This window comes from Panulirus ornatus, chromosome 2, assembly GCF_036320965.1.
Source record: "Panulirus ornatus isolate Po-2019 chromosome 2, ASM3632096v1, whole genome shotgun sequence".
In the NCBI taxonomy this organism is placed as follows: domain Eukaryota; kingdom Metazoa; phylum Arthropoda; class Malacostraca; order Decapoda; family Palinuridae; genus Panulirus; species Panulirus ornatus.
This window is the reverse complement of record NC_092225.1, coordinates 14,665,502-14,693,297: the sequence shown is the minus strand read 5'-3', so window position 1 is coordinate 14,693,297 and position 27,796 is coordinate 14,665,502. Positions and strand designations below refer to the sequence as shown.

Genomic DNA, 27,796 nt, shown 5'->3' with positions numbered 1-27,796 from the left:
GCTCCCAGGATTTTCGCCCCCTCCCCCACCCTATGATCCACTTCCGCTTCCATGGTTCCATCCGCTGCCAGATCCACTCCCAGATATCTAAAACACTTTACTTCCTCCAGTTTTTCTCCATTCAAACTTACCTCCCAATTGACTTGACCCTCAATCCTACTGTACCTAATAACCTTGCTCTTATTCACATTTACTCTTAACTTTCTTCTTTCACACACTTTACCAAACTCAGTCACCAGCTTCTGCAGTTTCTCACATGAATCAGCCACCAGTGCTGTATCATCAGCGAACAACAACAACTGACTCACTTCCCAAGCTCTCTCATCCCTAACAGACTTCATACTTGCCTCTCTTTCCAAAACTCTTGCATTCACCTCCCTAACAACCCCATCCATAAACAAATTAAACAACCATGGAGACATCACACACCCCTGCCACAAACCTATATATATATATATATATATATATATATATATATGTATATTTTTTTTTTCATTTAAACTATTCGCCATTTCCCGTGTTAGCGAGGTAGCGTTAAGAACAGAGGACTGGGCCTTTTTTGGAATATCCTCACCAGGCCCCCTCTGTTCCTTCTTTTGGGAAAAAAAAAAAAAAAAAAAAATGGGAGGGGAGGATTTCCAGCCCCCCGCTCCCTCCCCTTTTAGTCGCCTTCTACGACACGCAGGGAATACGTGGGAAGTATTCTTAATCCCCTATCCCCAGGGATAATATATATATATATATATATATATATATATATATATATATATATATATATATATATATATATATTTTTTTTTTTCATACTATTTGCCATTTCCCACATTATATATATATATATATATATATATATATATATATATATATATATATATATATATATATATATATATGTGGGTAGATTGGGCCATTCCTCGTCTGTTTCCTTGCGCTACCTCGCTAACACGGAAGATGGCAGTTAAGTATGATAAAAAATAAATATAAAATATATGAAAGGGTAAGAAAGATGTGTGGTAAGAAAAAGAGTGTGGGTGAGAGAGCAGAAGAGGTTGTATTGAAATCTTTTGGACATATGGAGAGAATGAGAGATGACAGGTTGACTGTGAATATTTGACAACTTTTCTTACTGAACAAAAAAAATATAACAAGTTTACAATACACACCATCTCATCACAACTAATCATTTAGCTGACAAATTATGCATCATCTACTAATCTATCATCCCTCAACTCTTAATTCAATTGGGTGGATCAGGTACAAACAGCTGTTGCAACATCAAATCCCCCTTTCTTACACTGACCCATAATCAATGGGGAAAACCTAAACCTAGCTTTTAAAAACACTTTCTGTAAAACACAGAATAGTTCCACTGACTTGCAGCCAGGAATCTGCAATAACAATATTACACAGTCTTAATTCAAGACAAAGCAATCATTACAACAATCTTGGGTATTAACAAGCTTAAGCATGACTGACAGAAGGTAACAGCAATTTAACAAAGCAAATCAAAACATGCTAGGTTAGGCAAATACAGCATGTGATTCCAGAATACAGTGCTAGAGGCCTGTTTGATCACAGCATGTCATGCCAGTTCCATAAGTTTTACCAGTTTATATGTATTTACACTATTTACACTTCTTAATCAACTTCACTGAATATTTCAACAGTGCTGAACAACTAATAGTCATTAAGTGATGAGCAAAATTTAAAACAATGACACACCAAGCTTATACTACCAAGTGCATAAACAGCAAGACTAAATTATGAAATAAGAAAATAAAATTATTCTAAAATGAAAAAGGTGTAAAAGACTGATTTGGAGAAATCTTAAATGGTTCGACTTGCGTATAATTACTTTACATGTACCTAAATTAAGGTTGACAGATTTTACTTCTTTACAGAAAACACACCTACCTATTTGTAGATTTAGGGCACTACTGCTTATTTACCCTGACAAGAGGAATTCCAGCTACAGTATATTACAGTCAACTGTATCATAAAACCCTTAATGCCTTCATATGGATACGTTTGCAAGGTGAATGATGCCCCTACATGGACATTTATGCATCAAGCTTCATGCCTCAATTTCAAGGGCATGCAATGAGCTTGGGTTGTGGGTGAGGTGGCAGCATGGATATTTTCTCTACACATTCAGGCATGCTCCAGCCATGCCAATGAGAGCACATTTTTCCGAGTATTCTACGAAGGAAACCGAGTGGCTATTAACTACATGATTCAGTGGACTAGGCAAGAGATGATCCTGAATTATTTAACAATGATGATCTATCTTTGGATCATGTGGAAAGTGATTTATGGACATTGACTCTTTCAGCACTAAAAGTTGAACAAGATGAGGGAAGAGGAGGTTTTCTAGCAAAAGTGAAGGCAGCAGTGCCTACACCCACAGGACCTCAACAATACTGCATCTGACTGGTGCTGCTGTTAATTTTATGAACCTTAATAATTTTGCTGTTATGGAAAAATAATCAATGAACTAATGATTAAAGCTATTAATTATATAACAAAACCATAATCATACATAATTAATACTTTGGTGTAGGTGAAACAAATAACATGTACTCAGGAGTAATTCCCTCAACACTAAGGTCGTACTCTTACATAACCTTTTAGTGCATTGTATCGAAACATCTAAAAAACTTCCACACATAATTACAGCAAGAGTAGAGGACGAAATACACTTCTGAAATGATTCTTTCTTCATTGTTATATGAATATCTTTGAAACTGTACACCTAACTACATCTGTTCAACAATTATAAAATGTGAATTGTGAGGTTTGAATAGGATAACTTAGATGTTAAGGGGATAACAACCAGTGTTCAGATGAGTTATAAGCTGTTTCTAATCAGCTATTCTGGTTATATGAAAAAGTCAAATAAAAGCTGCACTTAAAACTTCCATAAGTTCATCATCAAGAATCTTATTCTCTATTACAGAAATGACCAACTTACAACACTTTTCATCAAAGGGCAAAATATGAGGAAGGATATGAGACAGGAAATAATGCACATCAAAGTTTGCTATCAACTAAACAGTTAACGGCATCTTCTAGTTTTCTTTCATCCTTAAAGTCTAGAGCCACCTCAACCTCACAAAGGATCAGTTTTCTATGTCCAAAATTTCCATTCCAATGAATAACTTTAACATTACAAAGGTGAGTGAAGTTACCCTGCTCTTTGAAAAACGCATGAGCACTATGAAAATATAATATTCTGGAGGAGGAGCATTTACAATTGGAAATAAAAAGGCATCACCAATTAATATGCTAATTTTTTCCCAATTTACATCTAAGTATTCCCCCACCTCAAAAAAAAAAAAAGCCAACCACATTATTGGAACAATGTCTATATAAAGTTGGTGTTTTGGTGCATTATACAGGAAGGCTAGAAAAAGGATGCGAACAAATGAGGTGAACTGGGTATGGCAAACAAGCAAGATAAAAATATAGTCTTAAATCTTTAAAGTGTTTACTCCAAAATTTTCATGACAAACCATTCCACAACACAGCAACCATCTAGACCACAAGTATCATAAATAATTTCTTTTAACTTCTTCCACTTGATTATGTAAAAAGCCTTTTCACTTTTTATTTCATTGCTGTCTCTCCTACCTTAGTGAGGTTGAGTCAAGAACAAATGAACAATGGTTTCTTTTGCACACATCTAATTGCACATATAACATACCAAAACCATAGTATACTATTTACAGCCAAGCATTACAATTTAATTCAAGGCATACATCTCGCCTGCTTCACATGCCCTGGTTCTGCCCACTGACTGCAAGTCATCCCCATACACCACATGTGATCAATTCATTCTATCGAAAGCATGCATCTCTACCCCCTGAATGTTCAGACCCAGATTCCTCAAATTAGGTGGCCTCCACACTGAACTCCAATCTCCATATAGGTCAATCACAAGTAAGTACTCTCCTTTGTTCCCTCCAAATGTGTACAGATCCCTTTAATATTTCTTTGTTCAACCTTACCAAATGTCTGAATCATTCCAGCCCTCTCAATCAAACTGTACTTACTACCACATCTCTCTCTAACTCTGTCATTCATCACATGATCAATCCTTATCATGCCATATATCATACATAGGCAATACATTTCTAACCTTTCACATACTCTATCATCCTCACACCACGTAGTCCTCAAAACAATCCAGTTCCAATACATCCAAGCTCTTCCTTTCTTCCATACTCAAGACTAAATACTCACATCCATACAACCCAGTTGGGACTGTACATTCAAATATATTCATCTTTTTCCATTGACACTCCTGAATGCACCCATGACCACAGTCCCCTCTTCCACCCAATTTGCTGTTACGTTACATCCATTCTCAGATACCTAAAGCACTCCACTTGCTCCAGGTCCTCTCCATTTACACATACAAAAAATTCTGTCTCACCCCTCTGCTGTTCCTCATTAATTTACTTTTGTTCACAATTACTTTTAACTCTCTCCATTTACTTTCTCACACTCTAACACCAGCTTCAAGAGTTTTTCTATGGCTTTTGATGAGTTATCTTCCATTTACTTAGGATTCAAATTTTGCTATCTTACTAACAGTGATAGATCTTGGTGTGTGTGACTGCTTGTTATCTATATGAGCTAGTTATCTAATTTGAAGTGAACAGTTAAAGTATGCAAAGGTATTCTTTATCAGCTCAATATATTCAAGATGACATTTGTAACAAAATATCATATGCATGATTTAAACATTACTAAAGAAATCAGAGGCTCAAGTGACCCTCTATTGCTCACCATGCCAATATGGCCTGATGATCACAACAGGTGACAGACCAGAAGGAAATGAGAATATGAGAGAAGATCATCAATCAATAATTTCTTGAAAGTTTCGATTCACTCTGCTCAGTGATTTCTTACTGAAGAAATTTTTAAAATTTTAGCTAATCAGAAAAAATTCTGCCCTTTAACAGATATATTACACGGTGAGCTAGCATTAAGTGAGGAAACTTCTTTGATATTTCCATTTATCTATGGTTTAAATTTTGTGTTCTACTAATGAAACATCTTGGTAAGATTGCTTGCTATCTGTAAGATTGAGTTATCATAACGTACTATCTTAGTACATTCTAGATAACAACTACAGTAACAAAATAACATCATACAGATAATGCATGATCTAAAGTTCATAAAGAAACCTGAAGCTCAAGTGAGCTAACATCACTCACTTAGCCATTATGGTCTCGGAGTCACAATGAATGACAGATCAGCGTGACATCAGGAAAACTGAGAGATGACCATCCATCCATCACTTCTAAGATGTTTTTAGTTCACTGTTCAAAACATTTTCTAACAAAAAGGATTTTTGAAATTTCAGCTAATCAGAAAATGTTTTGCCTTAAAACAGCTATATTACATGCTGGACTAGCATCATGTGAGAAAACTTTTTTGAGGTTCCAGTTTTACTGATCAACTGGGTTCTCAGAAGAATAAAATATGAAAGGCTTAAACACACGACAATGAAAATATAAATAGTGATGATGACAGCTCCCCATGTGAACCAAGAAGTTACTAAAAGATTGATGAGCTCATACATGCTCATTCTTTTATGCTTATTTGCTATTTCTCACATTAATGAGGTGGCACCAGGAACACAAAGAAAAGCCTTGTCTGCTCACATTCACTCTCTAACAGTGAAGCATAATGCACTGAAACCAAAGTTCCCTCTCTACAACAAAGCCCCACATAACTTTCGCTGGTTTCCCCTGACAATTTCATATCCCCTGCTTCAGTCTACTGACAGCACATTGCTACAATAACACAGGAAGGCAATTAAGTATAATAAATAAGTAGATATATATCCCTTGGGATTGGGGAGAAAGAATACTTCCCATGTATTCCCTGCATGTCGTAAAAGGTGTCTAAAAGGGGAGGGAGCGGGGGGCTGGAAATCCTCCCCTCTTGTTTTCAATTTTCCAAAAGAGGGAACAGAGAAGGGGCCCATGTGTGTAAGACAAGGGAACAAATAGGAACTTCAGTGAAGGGGGATAATGGAGAGGTGATAACAAGTAGTGGTGATGTAAGAAGGAGATGGAGTGAGTATTTTTAGACATCTAGGGGTGGATTTGGGAGCCTCACACCACATATTGTCCTCAAACACCTCATTTCCAGCACATCCACCCTTCTCCACACAACTCTATCCATAGCCCACGCCTCGCAACCATATAACATTAATGGAACCACTATTCCTTCAAACATACCCATTTTTGCTTTCCGAGATAATGTTTTCGACATCCACACATTCTTCAACGCTCCCAGAACTTTCACCCCTCCCCCACCCTATGATTCACTTCCACTTCCATGGTTCCATCTGCTGCCAAATCCATTCCCAGATATCTAAAACACTTCACTTCCTCCAGTTTTTCTCCATTCAAACTTACCTCCCAACTGACTTGTCCCTCAACCCAAATGTACCTACTAACCTTTCTCTTATTTACATTTACTCTCAGCTTTCTTCTTTCACACACTTTACCAAACTCAGTCACCAGCTTCTGTAGTTTCTCACATGAATCAGCCACCAGCGCTGTATCATCAGCAAACAACAACTGACTCACTTCCCAAGCTCTCTCATCCAAAACAGACTTCATACTTGCCCCTCTTTCCAAAACTTTTGCATTCACCTCCCTAACAACCCCATCCACAAACAAATTAAACAACCATGGAGACATCACACACCTCTGCCGCAAACCTACATTCACTGAGAACCAATCACTTTCCTCTCTTCCTACACGTACACATGCTTTACATCCTCGATAAAAACTTTTCACTGCTTCTAACAACTTGCCTCCCACACCATATATTCTTAATACCTTCCACAGAGCATCTCTATCAACTCTATCATATGCTTCTACAGATCCATAAATTCTACATATAAATCCATTTGCTTTTCTAAGTATTTCTCACATACATTCTTCAAAGCAAACACCTGATCCACACATCCCCTACCACTTCTGAAACCACACTGCTCTACCCCAATCTGATGCTCTGTACATGTCTTCACCCTCTCAATCAATACCCTCCCATATAATTTACCAGGAATACTCAACAAACTTATACCTCTGTAATTTGAGCACTCACTTTTATCCCCTTTGCCTTTGTACAACGGCACTATGCAAGCATTCCGCCAATCCTCAGGCACCTCACCTTGAGTCATGCATACATTAAATAACCTTACCAACCAGTCAACAATACAGTGTCACCCCCTTTTTAACATATTCCACTGCAATACCATCCAAACCCGCTGCCTTGCCGGCTTTCATCTTCCGCAATCCTTTTACTACCTCTTCTCTGTTTACCAAATCATTTTCCCTAACTCTTTCAATTTGCACACCACCTCGACCAAAACAACCTATATCTGCCACTCTATCATCAAACACATTCAACAAACCTTCAAAATACTCACTCCATCTCCTTCTCACATCACCACTACTTGTTATCACCTACCCATTAGCCCCCTTCACTGAAGTTCCCATTGATTCCCTTGTCTTACGCACCTTATTTACCTCCTTCCAAAACATCTTTTTATTCTCCATAAAATTTAATGATACTCTCTCTCCCCCAACTCTCATTTGCCCTCTTTTTCACCTCGCCATTTCCTGTGTAAGCGAGGTAGTGTTAAAAACAGAGGACTAAGCCTTAGAGAGAATATCCTCACCTGGGCCCCTTCTCAGTTCCCTCTCTTGGAAAATTGAAAACGAGAGGGGAGGATTTCCAGCCCCCCACTCCCTCCCCTTTTAGACACCTTTTACGACATGCAGGGAATACATGGGAAGTATTCTTTCTCCCCAATCCCAAGGGATATATATCTACTTATTTATTATACTTAATTGCCCTCACCTGTGTTAGCGAGGTAGCACAAGGAAACAGATGAGGAATGGCCCAACCCACCCACATACACATGTATATACATAAACACCCACACATGCACATGTACATACATATACATTTCAACACATACATATATACACATGTACATATTCATATTTGCTGACTTCATCCACTCCTGTCTCCACCAAGCCACAGAAGAAACAGCCCCCCAGTGAGGTAGTGCCCGGAAAAGACAAAAAAGGCCACATTCGTTCACACTCAGTCTGTAGCTGTCATGTGTAATGCACCGAAACCACAGCTCCCTTTCCTCATCCAGGCCCCACAAACCTTTATATACATATTTTTCATTTTCGGTATACTTAATCGCTGTTTCCTGTGTCAGCGAGGTAGCATCAAGAAACAGACGAAGAATGGCCCATCCACTCATACACATACATAAACACCCATATATGCACAAATACATACATATACATATCAACATATACATATATACATATGTACATATTCATACTTGCTTACCTTCATCCATTCCTGTCACTATTCCTCTCCACGGAAAACAGCATTGCATATAACTGAGAAGAAAATGAAACACGATAAGTTCCTAAGTGCCCTTTCAGGTAATGAATACATCATAAGAGGAAATACAAGAATGAGATAAAGACGTAGAAGTCAATTGATATACAAGAAAGAGATGCAGCTTAGACACCATGGTAAATAAACATTGCCACCTGGTAATGCTTGTTTACCAATGGCGTCTTGGCTATGTCTCTTCCTTGTATATCAACTGACTATTCTAAATCTTGTATCTCATTCTTGTATTTCCCCTGATGATGTGATCATTATACAGAAGTGCACTTGGGATCTTTTGTGTTTCATTTTCCTCGTGGTTATGTGCATATACTAGATTACCCGCACCTTTGTGACCTCTTGCAATGACCTTCAAATCAGTTGTAATATTATAATCTGCAGGATCTCAATACAATGGTGCATAGTACATTAATACTGAACCAGTCACTAAAGTACTTCAGTGCTCAGCTTAAATAAAAGTGGGCCAAGCTCAAGAAGAAAAAAAAAAAAATGTAAATAATTTACCAGAACATACCTTAGCTAACGATCTGAATATCTGAAAGAGGAATCCAAAGCATTTAATTACTTTAAATTACACAGCTGCAGTATATCATTTGAAAATGAAACCAACATACACAACAGAGTAGTAGCATAGACAAATTTAGCCTTGTACAACTTTAGAAGATGCCTAGAGGTTACATCTATTCTTGATAGAACTCCTATACTACAAGAAAATAATGGATATAACTATTTTCAATGATTAGCGAAAATAGCAAAAACCATGTATGGCGTGTGCTGATCATGTACACAGAGCCACTTCTGTCCTTGATGGATATGAAACCTGTGGTGTAAGTTATTGTAGCCAACATATTTTTGAACAATCTCAAGACAATGCAAAACTGGCATGTACTGTCCGTAGGCACAGCAAGGATTTGCTAGAGGGTAAATTAGAGCCACCTCTCAAAACTACTGTAAGTGCTCTATTCTCCTGTAGTCTGACTCCAGGTGGTGCTAACTTCATCATCATGAGGGACAAACTGACCTGACCAGGGTTGTACCGAATGTTCACCTACTCAATAAACACCCCTTGCCTTCTGCTTGACAATGACTAACATGGACACACACACACACCACCCTGTTACAATGCATAGCTTCAACTGACATAACCAACTGCAAGCATGGTTATAACCATTATCATAGTTGGATGTAAGTCAAGTTAATCTAATCTGGATTTTGTTATACAACCAAACAAAACAATGGTTAAGTTCAAAGGAGAGGACTGACATTAACAGTCAATACTAGGATTATCACAGCTGGTATCTAAATGAAACCTGAAAATTATGTAATATATCTTTGTGCCATGGGATAATGAATATGGTCTCATTTCATTTGCTAGGCAATTCATAAATTTTTGGCTGGTATCTTTCAAGAACATTCCCAAGAATTGCCGGAATCTTTACTACTACCATGCCTTCTAGGAAGGGGTCCCTTTCCCTCCCTCTCAAGATTGCCTTTCTAATGTTATTTTCTCTATTAGGATGTGGTGGTGGGGGTCCTAGCAACAACAAAATACATCTGGATACACCACAACTGTTGCCTGAGGATAAACTGGAAAAATCTACAAAAGATACAATATGTCTCACTTGTTCAAGAGATAGGTAGCTTTTTCCGTTACATGCCATATATGGAACAATATCATTTCATAACTTTTTTTTACCATATTGTGAAAGAAGCATTTCACATTATTTCATTAGGGGGTGAAAATAGTAAATCCATAAAAAGGTACGGTTGACATCATTTAGAAGAATAAATATTTACAACTACATTCAAATAATACTTTTAGAATCATCTTCAGCGAAGTGTAGGAGAATGCCTATGATTATCTACTGTCTTACCCAATGAGTATTAAACTTTGTTTTGAACTTTGTCCTTGGGAACCTCCATAAGTAGTTTCCAATACGCCAGGTTAAGCTCTGTTGACGAAGACATCTGTTAGCCCAAACTAATGTGTAAACAGTCAAGTTTCTAATCCTGGTATATTTGTATACTGCGCAACATTTATTCAAATCACGATCCTTTTTTTCTTTTCACAAAATTGAAAAATCTGAATGCCATTATACAATTATGTGTTCCATATTTCTCAGATCATGAAAGACTGTAGCAACAATAATGCACTCGTTTCGTTACAAAAGCAAAACATGAGTAACTACTGAATCTAAATAAACTATGATACTCATAAACAAGGTGAGGAAAAGCATGTCTTTTTCCTCTGCTTCCAAAATCTTAAATGAAATAGTAAATTTTCAGACGCACTGATTAATTTCTAGCCTACGAAACAGCAAGTGGGCTAGTAGCTGATGCATGCTACTTTGTAGCAATCCAATCTTTATCGTCCATTGGCTTCTACTGACTACCCTTAAACCTAAGGTGTTAGCAAATCAAAGCTTTAGCTAAAGCAACAAAATACCCACATAAACATATTTCATTTACAAGCGGATGTAAATTCTTTATCATGGTAAAAGTAAGAATTTGCACACATTACAAAATCTTTTGTTCAACATGTAAGATGCAACTTGTGAAGTTCAATGCAATTATCGCATGGGTTTAACCTTTTTAAATTGAAGAATTACCCCATATGTGTTTATTAACACGTGAGGGAGTCTAAACCAATCGTGCCATTAACATTACCCAAACAGTTGTATGTTGTTGGCGGAAGAGGTACAAACAGGAGTTTTCCGCATATAAAAAACTCCCATTAGATCCGTAAGTAGGTTTATCATATTAATATACACTTGATGCACATCTAAAATCCACATTTGTATGAACAAATAAATCATGACCAGTATATCTATAGTGTTGATCCAGTTTACAAATACATAAGTAAATAAAGTATGCATTTCTACTTGCAACCCTGTATACTTCAGACTTTTCATCACGAGATCTTTATCAAGTATAATCTTACCTTACATCAAATTCTAGTTCTGATATGACAATGCTGTACTGCACATACTATAATATGAATCAAAATAAAATTCAATTATTTCATCCATATTCTGGATCAAGTAAGATGGAATCTTGTGTCAAGTTCAGATTCAAAAAAACTTGCTTTTTTAGTTAAGTACATCAATATTTTCACTTACTTCCCTTATAACTTATAGGTACACACACCTCTTTCTCACTCGTTGTATTTAGCAGGTTTCCTCCTACTTCCACAAAGAGTCTTTAACAACTTGATCATACACTTTCTGAATCCAAAAATCCCGCTTACAAATCCCTCTTAAAGTGCTTCTACCACAGATTTTTCAAAGCAACATCTGGTAAACACATATTCTATCACTGCTTTAGTCATACTGCTCCTCCTCCATCTAATGCTCTGTGCAAGCTACCATCCTCACAATTACTAGTATCCCATATAACATACCAGGTATAATCAACAGACTTAAACATCTGTAATTCAAGCATTCACTTTCGTCCCCTTTGCTTTCATACAGGAGAAATTTACAATCATTTAAAAAGTCCTCAAGCACCTTATCTTGGGCAATCTATACACAGAAAGTCCTGAATAACCAATCATTAACGTTGTCAACCCCTTTCTTGAGAAATTAATCAATTCAGGAGGCTTCCTCCAGGTTTTCAGTACCTCTTCTCTTTTCACCAAACCATTCACCAAGACACTCTCACATAACATAATTTTTGTCCCACATCCCTCTTCATAGACTTACCACTTTCTCATCTGTTCACCTCACCAATGCTCCCATTTGTTCTCTTGTTCTATTCACAATATTCACCTTCAAAAAATTTTTCTTATTCTTCCTAAAGTTTGTCAATACTCTCTCACCCCATCTCTCAGTTGCCCTCTTCTTCATTCCCTACAACTTGACCTTCTACTACTTTCTCTAGCACATCTCACAGTTATGCACGCCTTCTCTGCAGGTAACTCGATCCACTGGTTGAATTAGCGAGTTTGTCTTAGGTCGCAAAGTAAGGAACCTAATTCTGCCACAGGTGGCAATGTAAGGAACCTAATTCTTGCTAAGATCCTTTATACATGAGCATTACTCCAGTAAACAAGAGTACTTGCCCATTTTCTATATGACATGCTGAAGCAACTCCGGCTCACAATCATAATAATGTGGCAATCTTAGAATGATATCTGGTTCCAGGAACATAAGACAAATGACCATAAATTTATCACAACTAATCAAAGAACTGCGAGATGAAGGGGATGCTAAAGTATGAATAAAGAATTCGAACTAACAATCACTTTACAGATGATCTACAAGCAAATCCCTTCCATACATCAGAGAAAGCTAATTTTGTCAAAATAAACTAGACTTTGAAATGACAGAATGTCCATGCACTCTGTTTCAGGATCAGATATTTGGAAAACTCTTCCTTAAGAAAAGCAAAACACCATTAGCACAGGCACAAAACACACTTTGGAAAGAGTATGGGCTAAGGCATAACCCCTTAATTGATGATCTAGACTCACACAGTCCCAATCCATAAAGGAGAAACCAAAGCAGTTTCAACAACCATAAACTGATAGCAATGATATCCATCACTAAACAATTTTCAAGCCATCCTATTATTGTTACTAAACAACATGAAGCCAAACAAACTAAACACATCAGGGCAACAAAGTTTCAGAGCAGGAAAATCATCTCTCTTACCTGCATGATCACTACGATAGAATTGTACAAGCATTGAAGAACAAACAAATGTTAATATAAATAGCTTTAAAAATGTCTGACATATATGACCTTAATGCCATGGTGCACACAGTGCATAAATTGGGAATACCTGGAAAAGCAAAAATAGGAATGAACACTTGACTGCAGATGCTTCAACTCTCGGGATTTTCATACACATCCAAACATATCACTTACCTTACCCATGGAGGGTTTTCATATGCAATTTGGAGTATAAGGCATGGTATTGAAATCTAATGCTGGCTTAACCAAGTATCACTGGCTTTCATACGTAATGTCATTCATGTTGCTGGAGGGCAGACCTCTTATCATACTCCTAGCACATCTGTCCAACTTTGTCCAAGTCCACCTAAAGCACTGGCCCTTATGGATATAGCTTGTGTTCATGTTTGTTCAACTGTTTCTCTCACAACTTCAAAACTGTCAGTTCAATGTTGTTTACTTATCAGTGAATACAGAGGTTGGGGTCATAATAAAAAAAAAAAGGGTACATTCAATTGCTGATGTCCTGAAGGCCATGAGCATTTCTCACATGAAGCAGCTAACGATAGCCTAAACTTACAGCCATTTGATAAAGATCCTTGGGTTATAACATGGATGCTGGGTGACCTTCATGTGGTTTGCATTTACTAAAATTATAAATATGTTTAGTGCTAGTGCTAAATGATCAAACAACACCATAAGACACTGGATCTCCAGCATATGGAATGGGTTTCCTCATTATTTATCAAATCTTTATCTGTGTTTTGATTCTACTGAAATTTTTATAACAAATTATGTAAAAGTGTAAAATTTTCACAAATGCACATTTTTTCATATTATTCCGCATAAAAATATTTACTTTCATGTTTACTTTAAGGTAATTCTTAAACTTTTCAGGATCATTTAGGGGTAAAAAAGGATTTTACACATTACTCCAAACAGACCTTGTATCTCCTGCATATAAAGTTGTTTCCACATTATTTATCCTCATAATAATTCTACAAAATTATAGACGTAAAAATTAAACTATTTTTTAAATAAGCACATTTTTTTCACATTATTCCGTATAAAATATGTTTTCACAAATATCTACTTGAAGAAAATTCTAAAAAACTTTTCGTGATCATTTTTTGGAGAAAAAAAAAAGCCTTTCTACTATTCTTTCATAAATGTTTATGGAAATTTTTGATAAACTTATCATGATCTTTTTCTTTTTGAGGAAATAAAGTATTTCCATCTCACATAGTATGTATATATAAAAGTCTGGTGCCAGTGTGAAGTACCATGAGACCCCTGAACCCCGAATGGGTGAGTCACCAGGTCCAATACCCTTAGAGTGTTGATGTAGATGTTATGAGTGATGTTAAATGACATTACTTTAAGCAAACACATCAGAGCAATAGCTGCCTATCCTAAAAAGGTGACACCAAATTCTATGTACCTTCCAGACAAAATAACTTACACCAACAACAATGTTTTTCATGGCACTAATGCTATCCCAAACAGGGAATTATTCTGGGTGCTAAACATTACCATTCATGGCTGGGATAATCACATATTCAAAAAGAGCATAAAGTACTTCCACAGCCCAGACTAACATAACCACTAACTGAATGAAAGCAATGATTGTGCTCTCTTGAGAAAAGTTGGGATAAGCATATAATATATACTTGGAAAATCTTAGAAAGCATGGCTTCCAATCTGCACTCAAATATACTTTACCTACATGAAAGACAGAGATAGAAGCCCTTTTTAAAATACTATCAGCAAAATGGAAAGTCATCACATGCGCAATGAGAGAAAACTGTAAAAAGCCCAGGTCCAAATCATTCAATACACTGCCTTCACCAAATTAAAGCAGTATGGGCTTTTCACTAAAGAAATTCAAAACTGGTCTCGGAGAATTATACAACAAAATTTACCTTACATTACCTTGTCTTTGGAAGTCTTCTACCCCACAGTTCAGGCTAGGTCCAAGCTACCGAGTCAAGTTGTTGACTGATGAAGTTGTTAAAAACATGGCCTACACGCCCATGTAACCATCACCAACTGGCTTGCCAAGTGCACTCTGAGAGTACGGCACATATCCAGGGCCTTCTTAAATTTTTCCACTGTACACCTCATAGCGTTACTGATGGCTGCAGGCAATGTGAAGAACAGTTCTGAGGTCCAAATGTTTATGGCATCTGCTTCTATGCTTATGCATCTCTCTATTTCTGTGACGAGTATTCCATGGCTTTAACGACAATGGGGAACTGTTTTTGGGTACAGGTTGGGTACCATAACTTCCAAGATCTTCCAACTGTAAGAATGTTATACCATTCCTGTCTGCACTCCAGAGTGATTCCAGTCCTTCCTAGTAGTTCTGACCCTTAAGAATATGAATGCAAGCTGTGAATTCTCTCTGTACACTTCCTTTTATATCGGATTTATGTTCTGCCTCCTTGGTGACACTGCCAGGAACAAATGAACAATGAACTCAACTGCACATGTCCACTTTCTAGTTGTCAAGTATGAAAGTAGAGAAACCAGTGCTTGACATTCATATCTAAGCTCCACAGACCACTCTAAGGTTTAGCTTGTCTGCTTCTTATACCCTGGTTCATCACAATAACAGCATGTTGCTCTGCTTAAATAAAAATTTCTTTTATTCTTGTAATTCAGATCCTTATGAGTATGAATTAAAGCTGTCAATTATCTACGCACACTTTTCTTTCTATAACTGATATCCTCTGCCTCCTAGGGGAAGCAGCACCAGGAACAAATAAATAATGCCTAAATTGCAAACATCCAATCTCTAGCTCTCATGAATAAAGTAAAGACCAGTGCCTGACATCCATAGCCAAGCTCCACAGAGGGCTCTAAGGTTTACCTAGGCTGCTTCTTATACCCTGGTTCATCCCACTGACAACATGTTGCTTCCCTTACACCAAACTGTTTAAATTTCTTTTATCCCATTCATACGATTAACTCTCTTGAATGTTCAGGCCTCAATACTCCAAAACCTTCTTTGCTCTAACATGCCATCTTCTTTTTGGTCTACCCCTCACTCTTACTCCCTCCACTCCTGACATGTTGATGCATTTAGCTTTTCTTTGATCATTCTCTCCAAGTGATTGAACAACTAAAGCACATCCTGGTCAGCCTCTCATTCAGGCTACATTTGCCATCACACCTCTCTCATACTTTACTGTTATTACTTACATGATCAACCCACCTCACATCACTCCATTCTCAGGCATTTCATTTGCAGCAAAATGACCATTTACCTTTATTTTCCATTTAAGGTCTATAACTTACACATCACTACTATACCTTCAAACAAATCCACCTTTGGTTTAACAATGACCCCTCCTTCCACACGCTCATTAATATACCCAAAAGCTTAGTATCCCTTCTAACCCAGGAATCATTTCAGACCCCATGATTTCACCTGGTGCCACATCCACTCCCAGATACCTTATGGTATTATACCATCTCCTCCAGGTGCTCATTCAAATCATCCTCTCTCATCCCCCTCCTGCACCTCATTCCTTTACTTTTGTTCTCTTCTACTCTCAACTTTCTCATTTCATACATATCCCTAATTTCTGTCACCAAACTCTGGAGTCTCCCTCGGAAATCTGCCATCAGTGCATTTAACTGCAAATGGCAAGAAATTCACTTCCAATGTACCTCCACCACAACATGCAGCAGAAACTTCTCAGCTGTAAGACTCTTGCATTTAGCTCCCTCTACAACCCATCTATGAATCAAATGATCAAGGGGACATCACACATCCCATGTTACTAGCACACATGCTTTACTCTCCTGGCAAAAACTCTACACTGCATTCATAAACTTCTCTATTCTGGATGGCATTGCAGTGGAATTTATTAAAAAAGGGGGTGACTGTATTGTTGACTGGATGGTAAGCTTATTCAATGTATGTATGATTCATGGTGAGGTGCCTGAGGATTGGCGGAATGCTTGTATAGTGCCATTGTACAAAGGCAAAGGGGATAAGAGTGAGTGCTCAAATTACAGAGGTATAAGTTTGTTGAGATTCCTGGTAAATTATATGGGAGGGTATTGATTGAGAGGGTGAAGGCATGTACAGAGCATCAGACTGGGGAAGAGTAGTGTGGTTTCAGAAGTGGTAGAGGATGTGTGGATCAGGTGTTTGCTTTGAAGAATGTATGTGAGAAATACTTAGAAAAACAAATGTTTTTGTATGTAGCATTTATGTATCTGGAGAAGGCATATGATAGAGTTGATAGAGATGCTCTGTGGAAGGTTTTAAGAATATATGGTGTGGGAGGCAAGTTGTTAGAGCAGTGAAAAGTTTTTATCGAGGATGTAAGGCATGTGTAAGTGTAGGAAGAGAGGAAAGTGAGTGGTTCTGAGTGAATGTTGGTTTGTGGCAGGGGTGTGTGATGTCTCCATGGTTGTTTAATTTGTTTATGGATGGGGTTGTTAGGGAGGTGAATGCAAGAGTTTTGGAAAGAGGGGCAAGTATGCAGTCTGTTGGGGATGAGAGAGCTTAGGAAGTGAGTCAGTTGTTGTTCGCTGATGATACAGCGCTGGTGGCTGATTCATGTGAGAAACTGCAGAAGCTGGTGACTGAGTTTGGTAAAGTGTGTGAAAGAAGAAAGTTAAGAGTAAATGTGAATAAGAGCAAGGTTATTAGGTACAGTAGGGTTGAGGGTCAAGTCAATTGGGAGGTAAGTTTGAATGGAGAAAAACTGGAGGAAGTAAAGTGTTTTAGATATCTGGGAGTGGATCTGGCAGTGGATGGAACCATGGAAGCGGAAGTGAATCATAGGGTGGGGGAGGGGGCGAAAATTCTGGGAGCCTTGAAGAATGTGTGGATGTCGAGAACATTATCTCGGAAAGCAAAAATGGGTATGTTTGAAGGATTAGTGGTTCCAACAATGTTGTACGGTTGCGAGGTGTGGGCTATGGATAGAGTTGTTCGCAGGAGGGTGGATGTGCTAGAAATGAGATGTTTGAGGACAATATGTGGTGTGAGGTGGTTTGATCAAGTAAGTAATGTAAGGGTAAGAGAGATGTGTGGAAATAAAAAGAGTGTGGTTGAGAGAGCAGAAGAGGGTGTTTTGAAATGGTTTGGTCACATGGAGAGAATGAGTGAGGAAAGATTGACCAAGAGGATATATGTGTCAGAGGTGGAGGGAACGAGGAGAAGTGAGAGACCAAATAGGAGGTGGAAAGATGGAGTGAAAAAGACTTTGAGTGATTGGGGCCTGAACATGCAGGAGGGTGAAAGGCGTGCAAGGAATAGAGTGAATTGGAACGATGTGGTATACCGGGGTCGACGTGCTGTCAATGGATTGAACCAGGGCATGTGAAGCGTCTGGGGTAAACAATGGAAAGTGTGTGGGGCCTGGATGTGGAAAGGGAGCTGTGGTTTCGGTGCATTATTACAGGACAGCTAGAGACTAAGTGTGAACGAATGGGGCCTTTGGTGTCTTTTCTAGCGCTACCTCGCACACATGAGGGGGGAGGGGGTTGTTATTCCATGTGTGGCGAGGTGGCGATGGGAACAAATAAAGGCAGACAGTATGAATTATGTACATGTGTATATATGTATATGTCTGTGTGTGTATATATATGTGTACATTGAGATGTATAGGTATGTATATTTGTGTGTGTGGACGTGTATGTATATACATGTGTATGTGGGCAGGTTGGGCCATTCTTTCGTCTGTTTCCTTGCACTACCTCGCTAACACGGGAGACAGCGACAGAGCAATATAAAAATAAATAAATAAAAAATATATATATTTTTTTTTTACTTTGTCGCTGTCTCCCGCGTTTGCGAGGTAGCGCAAGGAAACAGACGAAAGAAATGGCCCAACCCACCCCCATACACATGTATATACATACGTCCACACACGCAAATATACATACCTACACAGCTTTCCATGGTTTACCCCAGACGCTTCACATGCCCTGATTCAATCCACTGACAGCACGTCAACCCCGGTATACCACATCGATCCAATTCACTCTATTCCTTGCCCTCCTTTCACCCTCCTGTATGTTCAGGCCCCGATCACACAAAATCTTTTTCACTCCATCTTTCCACCTCCAATTTGGTCTCCCACTTCTCCTCGTTCCCTCCACCTCCGACACATATATCCTCTTGGTCAATCTTTCCTCACTCATTCTCTCCATGTGCCCAAACCATTTCAAAACACCCTCTTCTGCTCTCCCAACCACGCTCTTTTTATTTCCACACATCTCTCTTACCCTTACGTTACTTACTCGATCAAACCACCTCACACCACACATTGTCCTCAAACATCTCATTTCCAGCACATCCATCCTCCTGCGCACAACTCTATCCATAGCCCACGCCTCGCAACCATACAACATTGTTGGAACCACTATTCCTTCAAACATACCCATTTCTGCTTTCCGAGATAATGTTCTCGACTTCCACACATTCTTCAAGGATCCCAGGATTTTCGCCCCCTCCCCCACGCTATGATCCACTTCCGCTTCCATGGTTCCATCTGCTGCCAGATCCACTCCCAGATATCTAAAACACTTTACTTCCTCCAGTTTTTCTCCATTCAAACTTACCTCCCAATTGACTTGACCCTCAACCCTACTGTACCTAATTACCTTGCTCTTATTCACATTTACTCTTAACTTTCTTCTTTCACACACTTTACCAAACTCAGTCACCAGCTTCTGCAGTTTCTCACATGAATCAGCCACCAGCGCTGTATCATCAGCGAACAACAACTGACTCACTTCCCAAGCTCTCTCATCCCCAACAGACTTCATACTTGCCCCTCTTTCCAAAACTCTTGCATTTATATATATATATATATATATATATATATATATATATATATATATATATATATATATTTTTTTTATATACTTTGTCGCTGTCTCCCGCGTTTGCGAGGTAGGGGATAGGGGATTAAGAATACTTCCCACGTATTCCCTGCGTGTCGTAGAAGGCGACTAAAAGGGGAGGGAGCGGGGGAAATCCTCCCCTCTCATTTTTTTTTTAATTTTCCAAAAGAAGGAACAGAGTGGGGCCAGGTGAGGATATTCCAAAAAAGGCCCAGTACTCTGTTCTTAGTGCTACCTCGCTGACGCGGGAAATGGCGAATAGTTTAAAAAAAAGAAAAAGAAATATATATATATATATATATATATATATATATATATATATATATATATTTTTTTTTGCTTTGTCGCTGTCTCCCGCGTTTGCGAGGTAGCGCAAGGAAACAGACGAAAGAAATGGCCCAACCCACCCCCATACACATGTATATACATACGTCCACACACGCAAATATACATACCTACACAGCTTTCCATAGTTTACCCCAGACGCTTCACATGCCTTGATTCAATCCACTGACAGCACGTCAACCCCGGTATACCACATCGCTCCAATTCACTCTATTCCTTGCCCTCCTTTCACCCTCCTGCATGTTCAGGCCCCGATCACACAAAATCTTTTTCACTCCATCTTTCGACCTCCAATTTGGTCTCCCTCTTCTCCTCGTTCCCTCCACCTCCGACACATATATCCTCTTGGTCAATCTTTCCTCACTCATTCTCTCCATGTGCCCAAACCATTTCAAAACACCCTCTTCTGCTCTCTCAACCACGCTCTTTTTATTTCCACACATCTCTCTTACCCTTACGTTACTTACTCGATCAAACCACCTCACACCACACATTGTCCTCAAACATCTCATTTCCAGCACATCCATCCTCCTGCGCACAACTCTATCCATAGCCCACACCTCGCAACCATACAACATTGTTGGAACCACTATTCCTTCAAACATACCCATTTTTGCTTTCCGAGATAATGTTCTCGACTTCCACACATTCTTCAAGGCTCCCAGAATTTTCGCCCCCTCCCCCACCCTATGATCCACTTCCGCTTCCATGGTTCCATCCGCTGCCAGATCCACTCCCAGATATCTAAAACACTTCACTTCCTCCAGTTTTTCTCCATTCAAACTCACCTCCCAATTGACTTGACCCTCAACCCTACTGTACCTAATAACCTTGCTCTTATTCACATTCATATATATATATATATATATATATGTAGCACCTTACACAATGCATACCATCTGCCATGCCTCTCCTACTCTATATGCCACCTTATCCCTACACACTAAAAACACCATCCAATTCATTTCAACACATTTTACAATCCTCTACAATACTCACATCATTCTTTTTAAAGCTCGTCTTTGCCTATTTTCACTTTCCTACTCCCTCTTGTTCTTTTGTTTTTACAAAATTCACCTCCTTCCATCTTCCCTATTCTGTTTATTTGCTGACTAACAGTTAACTTCTATGTAAGCAGTAGCTGGTAAGTAACCAACGACCAGGAAGGTATATTACTAGTACTATCCGCCTGTGTACTGAGCCAGCACTTCAAATGGGTGTCAAATCACACACCTATGACCTAGGTAGCTGTTTTTTCTCTCTGCCACATCCACATGTGGACTACTGGCATTCTGTCCACAAACATACAATCTCTTCTCAGCACACATGACACTTGACAAACTTAACTCATACAACTCATTCTTTGTAACCTAGTTTTTCCTGCAGTAAGCATTATGTGCTAGCCTTGCCTTTTGGCAACAGAAAACAGTTGGTATGAACATTAGATAGTAGTAGCAAGTAGGAAAATTTGGTAGGAGCTTTAGGATGACACAGTCAGTAGGAACATTAGGTAGGAGCCTCTGCAAACACTGCACTAGAGTTGCCCTCTGCCAGCAGCCTGTTAAAGGTTAAGAGGTGGCAGAGGTGTTCACTAGTTAAGGGGACTCTATTGCTGAGGCCATCCCTTAAGGATGTTCCACTTGGGAACAGGCATCAGAGATGCATAGATATATAGTTTTTTCTTCAGATATTCATATGAAGTACTTACAGTAAAACTCAATGCAGCAAGGCTGTTTCTCAGCTCTTTCTGCTTGGAGTTTAGTAAGATGAATTCCACTATACAGATCACTGACCTACGAGACTGAGTAACCAACATTGCCAATGTCAAAGTGGGATTCTATGTTTCTTATTTGATCTATAAATTCTTGCGGTCTTGCATGCAATGGCTTCCAGATTAATGCAATGTCCACATTTTGTTCTTTAATTATGATAACTAACTTTTCTCCTCCATCATTAAGGAAATTTAAGAGCTTTGCTGTAAAGATACTTTAACATAAAAACCAACTCTTACACATGCCTCTCTCATCTTATCAAACCTGAATAAAATGTAATTTGGGATCCCAACCTCACTGTTCATGAGATCTTTACAGCAAGTTCCTGCAAAAGCTGCAAATTTTGCACTTAGCAATAAACCACTCACAAAAAGGATTTTTACTTTTGATTTCAGTCCACATGTTTTTCTAAGCTGTTATGGGTGTCTCCTCTTTCGCACTTGTGAGCATGTTTTCAGATATTTCACAATTTTGTAGAGGGTAGCAAGGGTCATTTCTTTCTCTAGCAGTTCTATTTTTGTCTGATCTCGTATCCACCTACATTTATTGCTATTCATCTTGGATAAGCCTCCCTCTCCATCTCTCTTTCTGATCGTGCTTCATGGTCACCTTCAAGTACATGTATCAGACCTGGTAGGAAGTGGTTGTTACATTAGCCAATGGGCAATGACCTCCATCAGCCTGAAATAGTACAGTATCAACAAAGCAGCTTGGACAGGGACCAAGCTCTGAAGGTACAAGATGTCCAAAACCATCATAAGGTATACGGGAGCTATCAAAGTTCTCACACTCTCTTTCTTTACCCTGGTTCCTCCTTAATCATACAACTAACCCTTAAAATGCTCTAGGAACTGCCAGCAAGCCTAATCTCTATGGTAGCCAAAAACAAAGCAAACTGACACTGTACCCGCTTGTTGAGCTTCAGCCAAGTGGTATAGCCTTTGGAGTCAACATATTGGAGGCCAAAGAACCATATCTCACGAAGGCCAATTGTTTTCACTATTTGGTCGAACAATTGTTTGCCTGTTGTGTTGGGCTGGATGGCAAACTCCAGCTCCGCATCCATGGTGGTGACCCGAACATTTACCTATGGAGAAAAAATGAATAAGTACATGTACAAATATGTCTACTGCTGAAAACACCTGAATTTAGATAGGCAATGTAATGGCAATGGACAGGAAAAAAAGAGCTTTTTATATAATGGTGTACAATTCACCATAACAAAATATACACAGATAAAACAAAAAAATCGAAACAGCACCATCTAGACTACTGCATTATCTACCATACATGGGAGGTAAAAAAAAGCCTCTCACAGAGTTACGTATTCATGCGAGCATTACATATCCTCACCATCATTATAATCCTCAAACAAGAAACTGACAGAAAGACATTAAGTCATGGCTTTCACACGTTTCACTTACCAATAATTCCCTGAATCTAGCAAAATAATAGTTATCAATTCATAAAGCAGCTGAAAAAGATCATAACTTCTAGGATTTCAACAACTAAAAAATGGTACCTCTGATATATGCTACATCAAGAAGGGGAAAAAAATGAACAAATTACTTCTAAGAAAGCATCTCATGAGTATAAGAAACAGGCTACAATGTTAAGTCATCACTTAATAACAATAACTGAATACAGTAATATGAAAAGCTTCACATTACAAGCAGTTATTACAGTAAGAAAAAATTATCAAATCAGGAGGGAATCTAACATTAAGAAAAATGAAAGGACATCACCTAAACAGGAAGATATGACACTGAAAGCCAGAAAGTTACCACTTTGGCAAGTAGGCAGGCACAAATTACGCAGATAGCATTGATCACAAGAATAGTTTCCACAATGATGGACAAGCATAATGAGCAAAATTAAAGGTCTAGATAGGCATTCATCACTGTGATAATCATAATTTTGATAAGTAAGCATCAAAAGGAATGGCTTTCCATCAATAAAATACACAGTCACCTGCCTGTACAGTAAGACTTAAGGTCAAAATGTTAATTCCTGCCTAAGGAGTCCCTGTTATCAAAATGTTATAGGGACATCATCATTATGAAAGAAAAAAAATCAGGAAGTTGAATTTCTTATTTCATAAATAAAATTGTGATATTATGAAAATGATTTTGTTCAAGTATACAGAATATCAGTACCCAAAGTGAGGGATTTTTCATCTTCGAAGATGAAAATATATTAAAGCAAGTCACTGGCCACAGCTGAATCACAAGGAGTGTTTAGCAAATTTCCATCCAGTTAAGATTTTCAAATTAGGTAATATTTTCACCTTCCCCGTGATTATCAATCTGATATTTTTTTTATTTCTTAAAAAAAAATGTACCTTCTGCATTAGAAGAGGTACTCCTCCCTATATGAATGATTCTATTTTCGTGAACTAGCTTTTCTTTTTTTTTTTTTTTTAATTGTGACCGGCATGGTACAGGCAAAACATGCCCCAATCACGGCTATCTCAGGTGACATAAAAATATGCATTTGCAAAAATAGCCATTTAATGAATATTAATGGTTGCCTTCCATTACAAAATATATAAGAAGGAACAGAGAATTGGGCCAGGTGAGGGTATTCCCTCAAAGGTCCAGTCCTCTTCTTCACGCTACCTCGCTAATGCGGGAAATGGAGAATAGTTTGAAAGAAAAAATGTATATATATATATATTTATTATTTTTTTATTATACTTTGTCGCTGTCTCCTTGCGTTTGCGAGGTAGCGCAAGGAAACAGACGAAAGAAATGGCCCAACCCCACCCCCATACACATGTATATACATACGTCCACACACGCAAATATACATACCTACACAGCTTTCCATGGTTTACCCCAGACGCTTCACATGCCCTGATTCAATCCACTGACAGCACGTCAACCCCGGTATACCACATCGCTCCAATTCACTCTATTCCTTGCCCTCCTTTCACCCTCCTGCATGTTCAGGCCCCGATCACACAAAATCTTTTTCACTCCATCTTTCCACCTCCAATTTGGTCTCCCTCTTCTCCTCGTCCCTCCACCTCCGACACATATATCCTCTTGGTCAATCTTTCCTCACTCATTCTCTCCATGTGCCCAAACCATTTCAAAACACCCTCTTCTGCTCTCTCAACCACGCTCTTTTTATTTCCACACATCTCTCTTACCCTTACGTTACTTACTCGATCAAACCACCTCACACCACACATTGTCCTCAAACATCTCATTTCCAGCACATCCATCCTCCTGCGCACCACTCTATCCATAGTCCACGCCTCGCAACCATACAACATTGTTGGAACCACTATTCCTTCAAACATACCCATTTTTGCTTTCCGAGATAATGTTCTCGACTTCCACACATTCTTCAAGGCTCCCAGAATTTTCGTCCCCTCCCCAATCCTATGATCCACTTCCGCTTTCATGGTTCCATCCGCTGCCAGATCCACTCCCAGATATCTAAAACACTTTACTTCCTCCAGTTTTTCTCCATTCAAACTCACCTCCCAATTGACTTGACCCTCAACCCTACTGTACCTAATAACCTTGCTCTTATTCACATTTACTCTTAACTTTCTTCTTTCACACACTTTACCAAACTCAGTCACCAGCTTCTGCAGTTTCTCACATGAATCAGCCACCAGCGCCGTATCATCAGTGAACAACAACTGACTCACTTCCCAAGCTCTCTCATCCCCAACAGACTTCAAACTTGCCCCTCTTTCCAAAACTCTTGCATTCACCTCCCTAACAACCCCATCCATAAACAAATTAAACAACCATGGAGACATCACACACCCCTGCCGCAAACCTACATTCACTGAGAACCAATCACTTTCCTCTCTTCCTACACATACACATGCCTTACATCCTCGATAAAAACTTTTCACTGCTTCTAACAACTTGCCTCCCACACCATATATTCTTAATACCTTCCACAGAGCACCTCTATCAACTCTATCATATGCCTTCTCCAGATCCATAAATGCTACATACAAATCCATTTGCTTTTCTAAGTATTTCTCACATACATTCTTCAAAGCAAACACCTGATCCACACATCCTCTACCACTTCTAAAACCACACTGCTCTTCCCCAATCTGATGCTCTGTACATGCTTTCACCCTCTCAATCAATACCCTCCCATATAATTTACCAGGAATACTCAACAAACTTATACCTCTGTAATTTGAGCACTCACTCTTATCCCCTTTGCCTTTGTACAATGGCACTATGCACGCATTCCGCCAATCCTCAGGCACCTCACCATGAGTCATACATACATTAAATAACCTTACCAACCAGTCAACAATACAGTCACCCCCTTTTTAAATAAATTCCACTGCAATACCATCCAAACCTGCTGCCTTGCCGGCTTTCATCTTCCGCAAAGCTTTCACTACCTCTTCTCTGTTTACCAAATCATTTTCCCTAACCCTCTCACTTTGCACACCACCTCGACCAAAACACCCTATATCTGCCACTCTATCATCAAACACATTCAACAAACCTTTCAAAATACTCACTCCATCTCCTTCTCACATCACCACTACTTGTTATCACCTCCCCATTTGCGCCCTTCACTGAAGTTCCCATTTGCTCCCTTGTCTTACGCACTTTATTTACCTCCTTCCAGAACATCTTTTTATTCTCCCTAAAATTTAATGATACTCTCTCACCCCAACTCTCATTTGCCCTTTTTTTCACCTCTTGCACCTTTCTCTTGACCTCCTGTCTCTTTCTTTTATACATCTCCCACTCAATTGCATTTTTTCCCTGCAAAAATCGTCCAAATGCCTCTCTCTTCTCTTTCACTAATACTCTTACTTCTTCATCCCACCACTCACTACCCTTTCTAATCAACCCATCTCCCACTCTTCTCATGCCACAAGCATCTTTTGCGCAATCCATCACTGATTCCCTAAATACATCCCATTCCTCCCCCACTCCCCTTACTTCCATTGTTCTCACCTTTTTCCATTCTGTACTCAGTCTCTCCTGGTACTTCCTCACACAAGTCTCCTTCCCAAGCTCACTTACTCTCACCACCCTCTTCACCCCAACATTCACCCTTCTTTTCTGAAAACCCATACAAATCTTCACCTTAGCCTCCACAAGATAATGATCAGACATCCCTCCAGTTGCACCTCTCAGCACATTAACATCCAAAAGTCTCTCTTTCGCGTGCCTGTCAATTAACACGTAATCCAATAACGCTCTCTGGCCATCTCTCCTACTTACATAAGTATACTTATGTATATCTCGCTTTTTAAACCAGGTATTCCCAATCATCAGTCCTTTTTCAGCACATAAATCTACAAGCTCTTCACCATTTCCATTTACAACACTGAACACTCCATGTATACCAATTATTCCCTATATATATATATTATTTTTTTTTTATTATACTTTGTTGCTGTCTCCCGCGTTTGCGAGGTAGCGCAAGGAAACAGACGAAAGAAATGGCCCAACCCCCCCCCATACACATGTATATACATACGTCCACACACTCAAATATACATACCTACACACCTTTCCATGCTTCACATGCCTTGATTCAATCCACTGACAGCACATCAACCCCGGTATACCACATCACTCCAATTCACTCTATTCCTTACCCTCCTTTCACCCTCCTGCATGTTCAGGCCCCGATCACACAAAATCTTTTTCATTC

The 27,796-nt window shown here is 38.9% G+C and overlaps 1 protein-coding gene across 14 annotated transcripts in view; it reads right to left on the bottom strand.

Annotated features, from left to right (window-relative positions):
• Positions 1-27,796, bottom strand: part of LOC139753496 (moesin/ezrin/radixin homolog 1-like) — a 204,117-nt gene that overhangs the window by 25,616 nt on the left and 150,705 nt on the right. For all 14 annotated transcript variants that reach the window (XM_071670132.1, XM_071670177.1, XM_071670207.1 and 11 more), the window contains one exon: positions 23,040-23,219. In XM_071670132.1, coding sequence (XP_071526233.1) covers positions 23,040-23,219 — 180 coding nt within the window. The remainder of the gene's footprint in view (positions 1-23,039; positions 23,220-27,796) is intronic.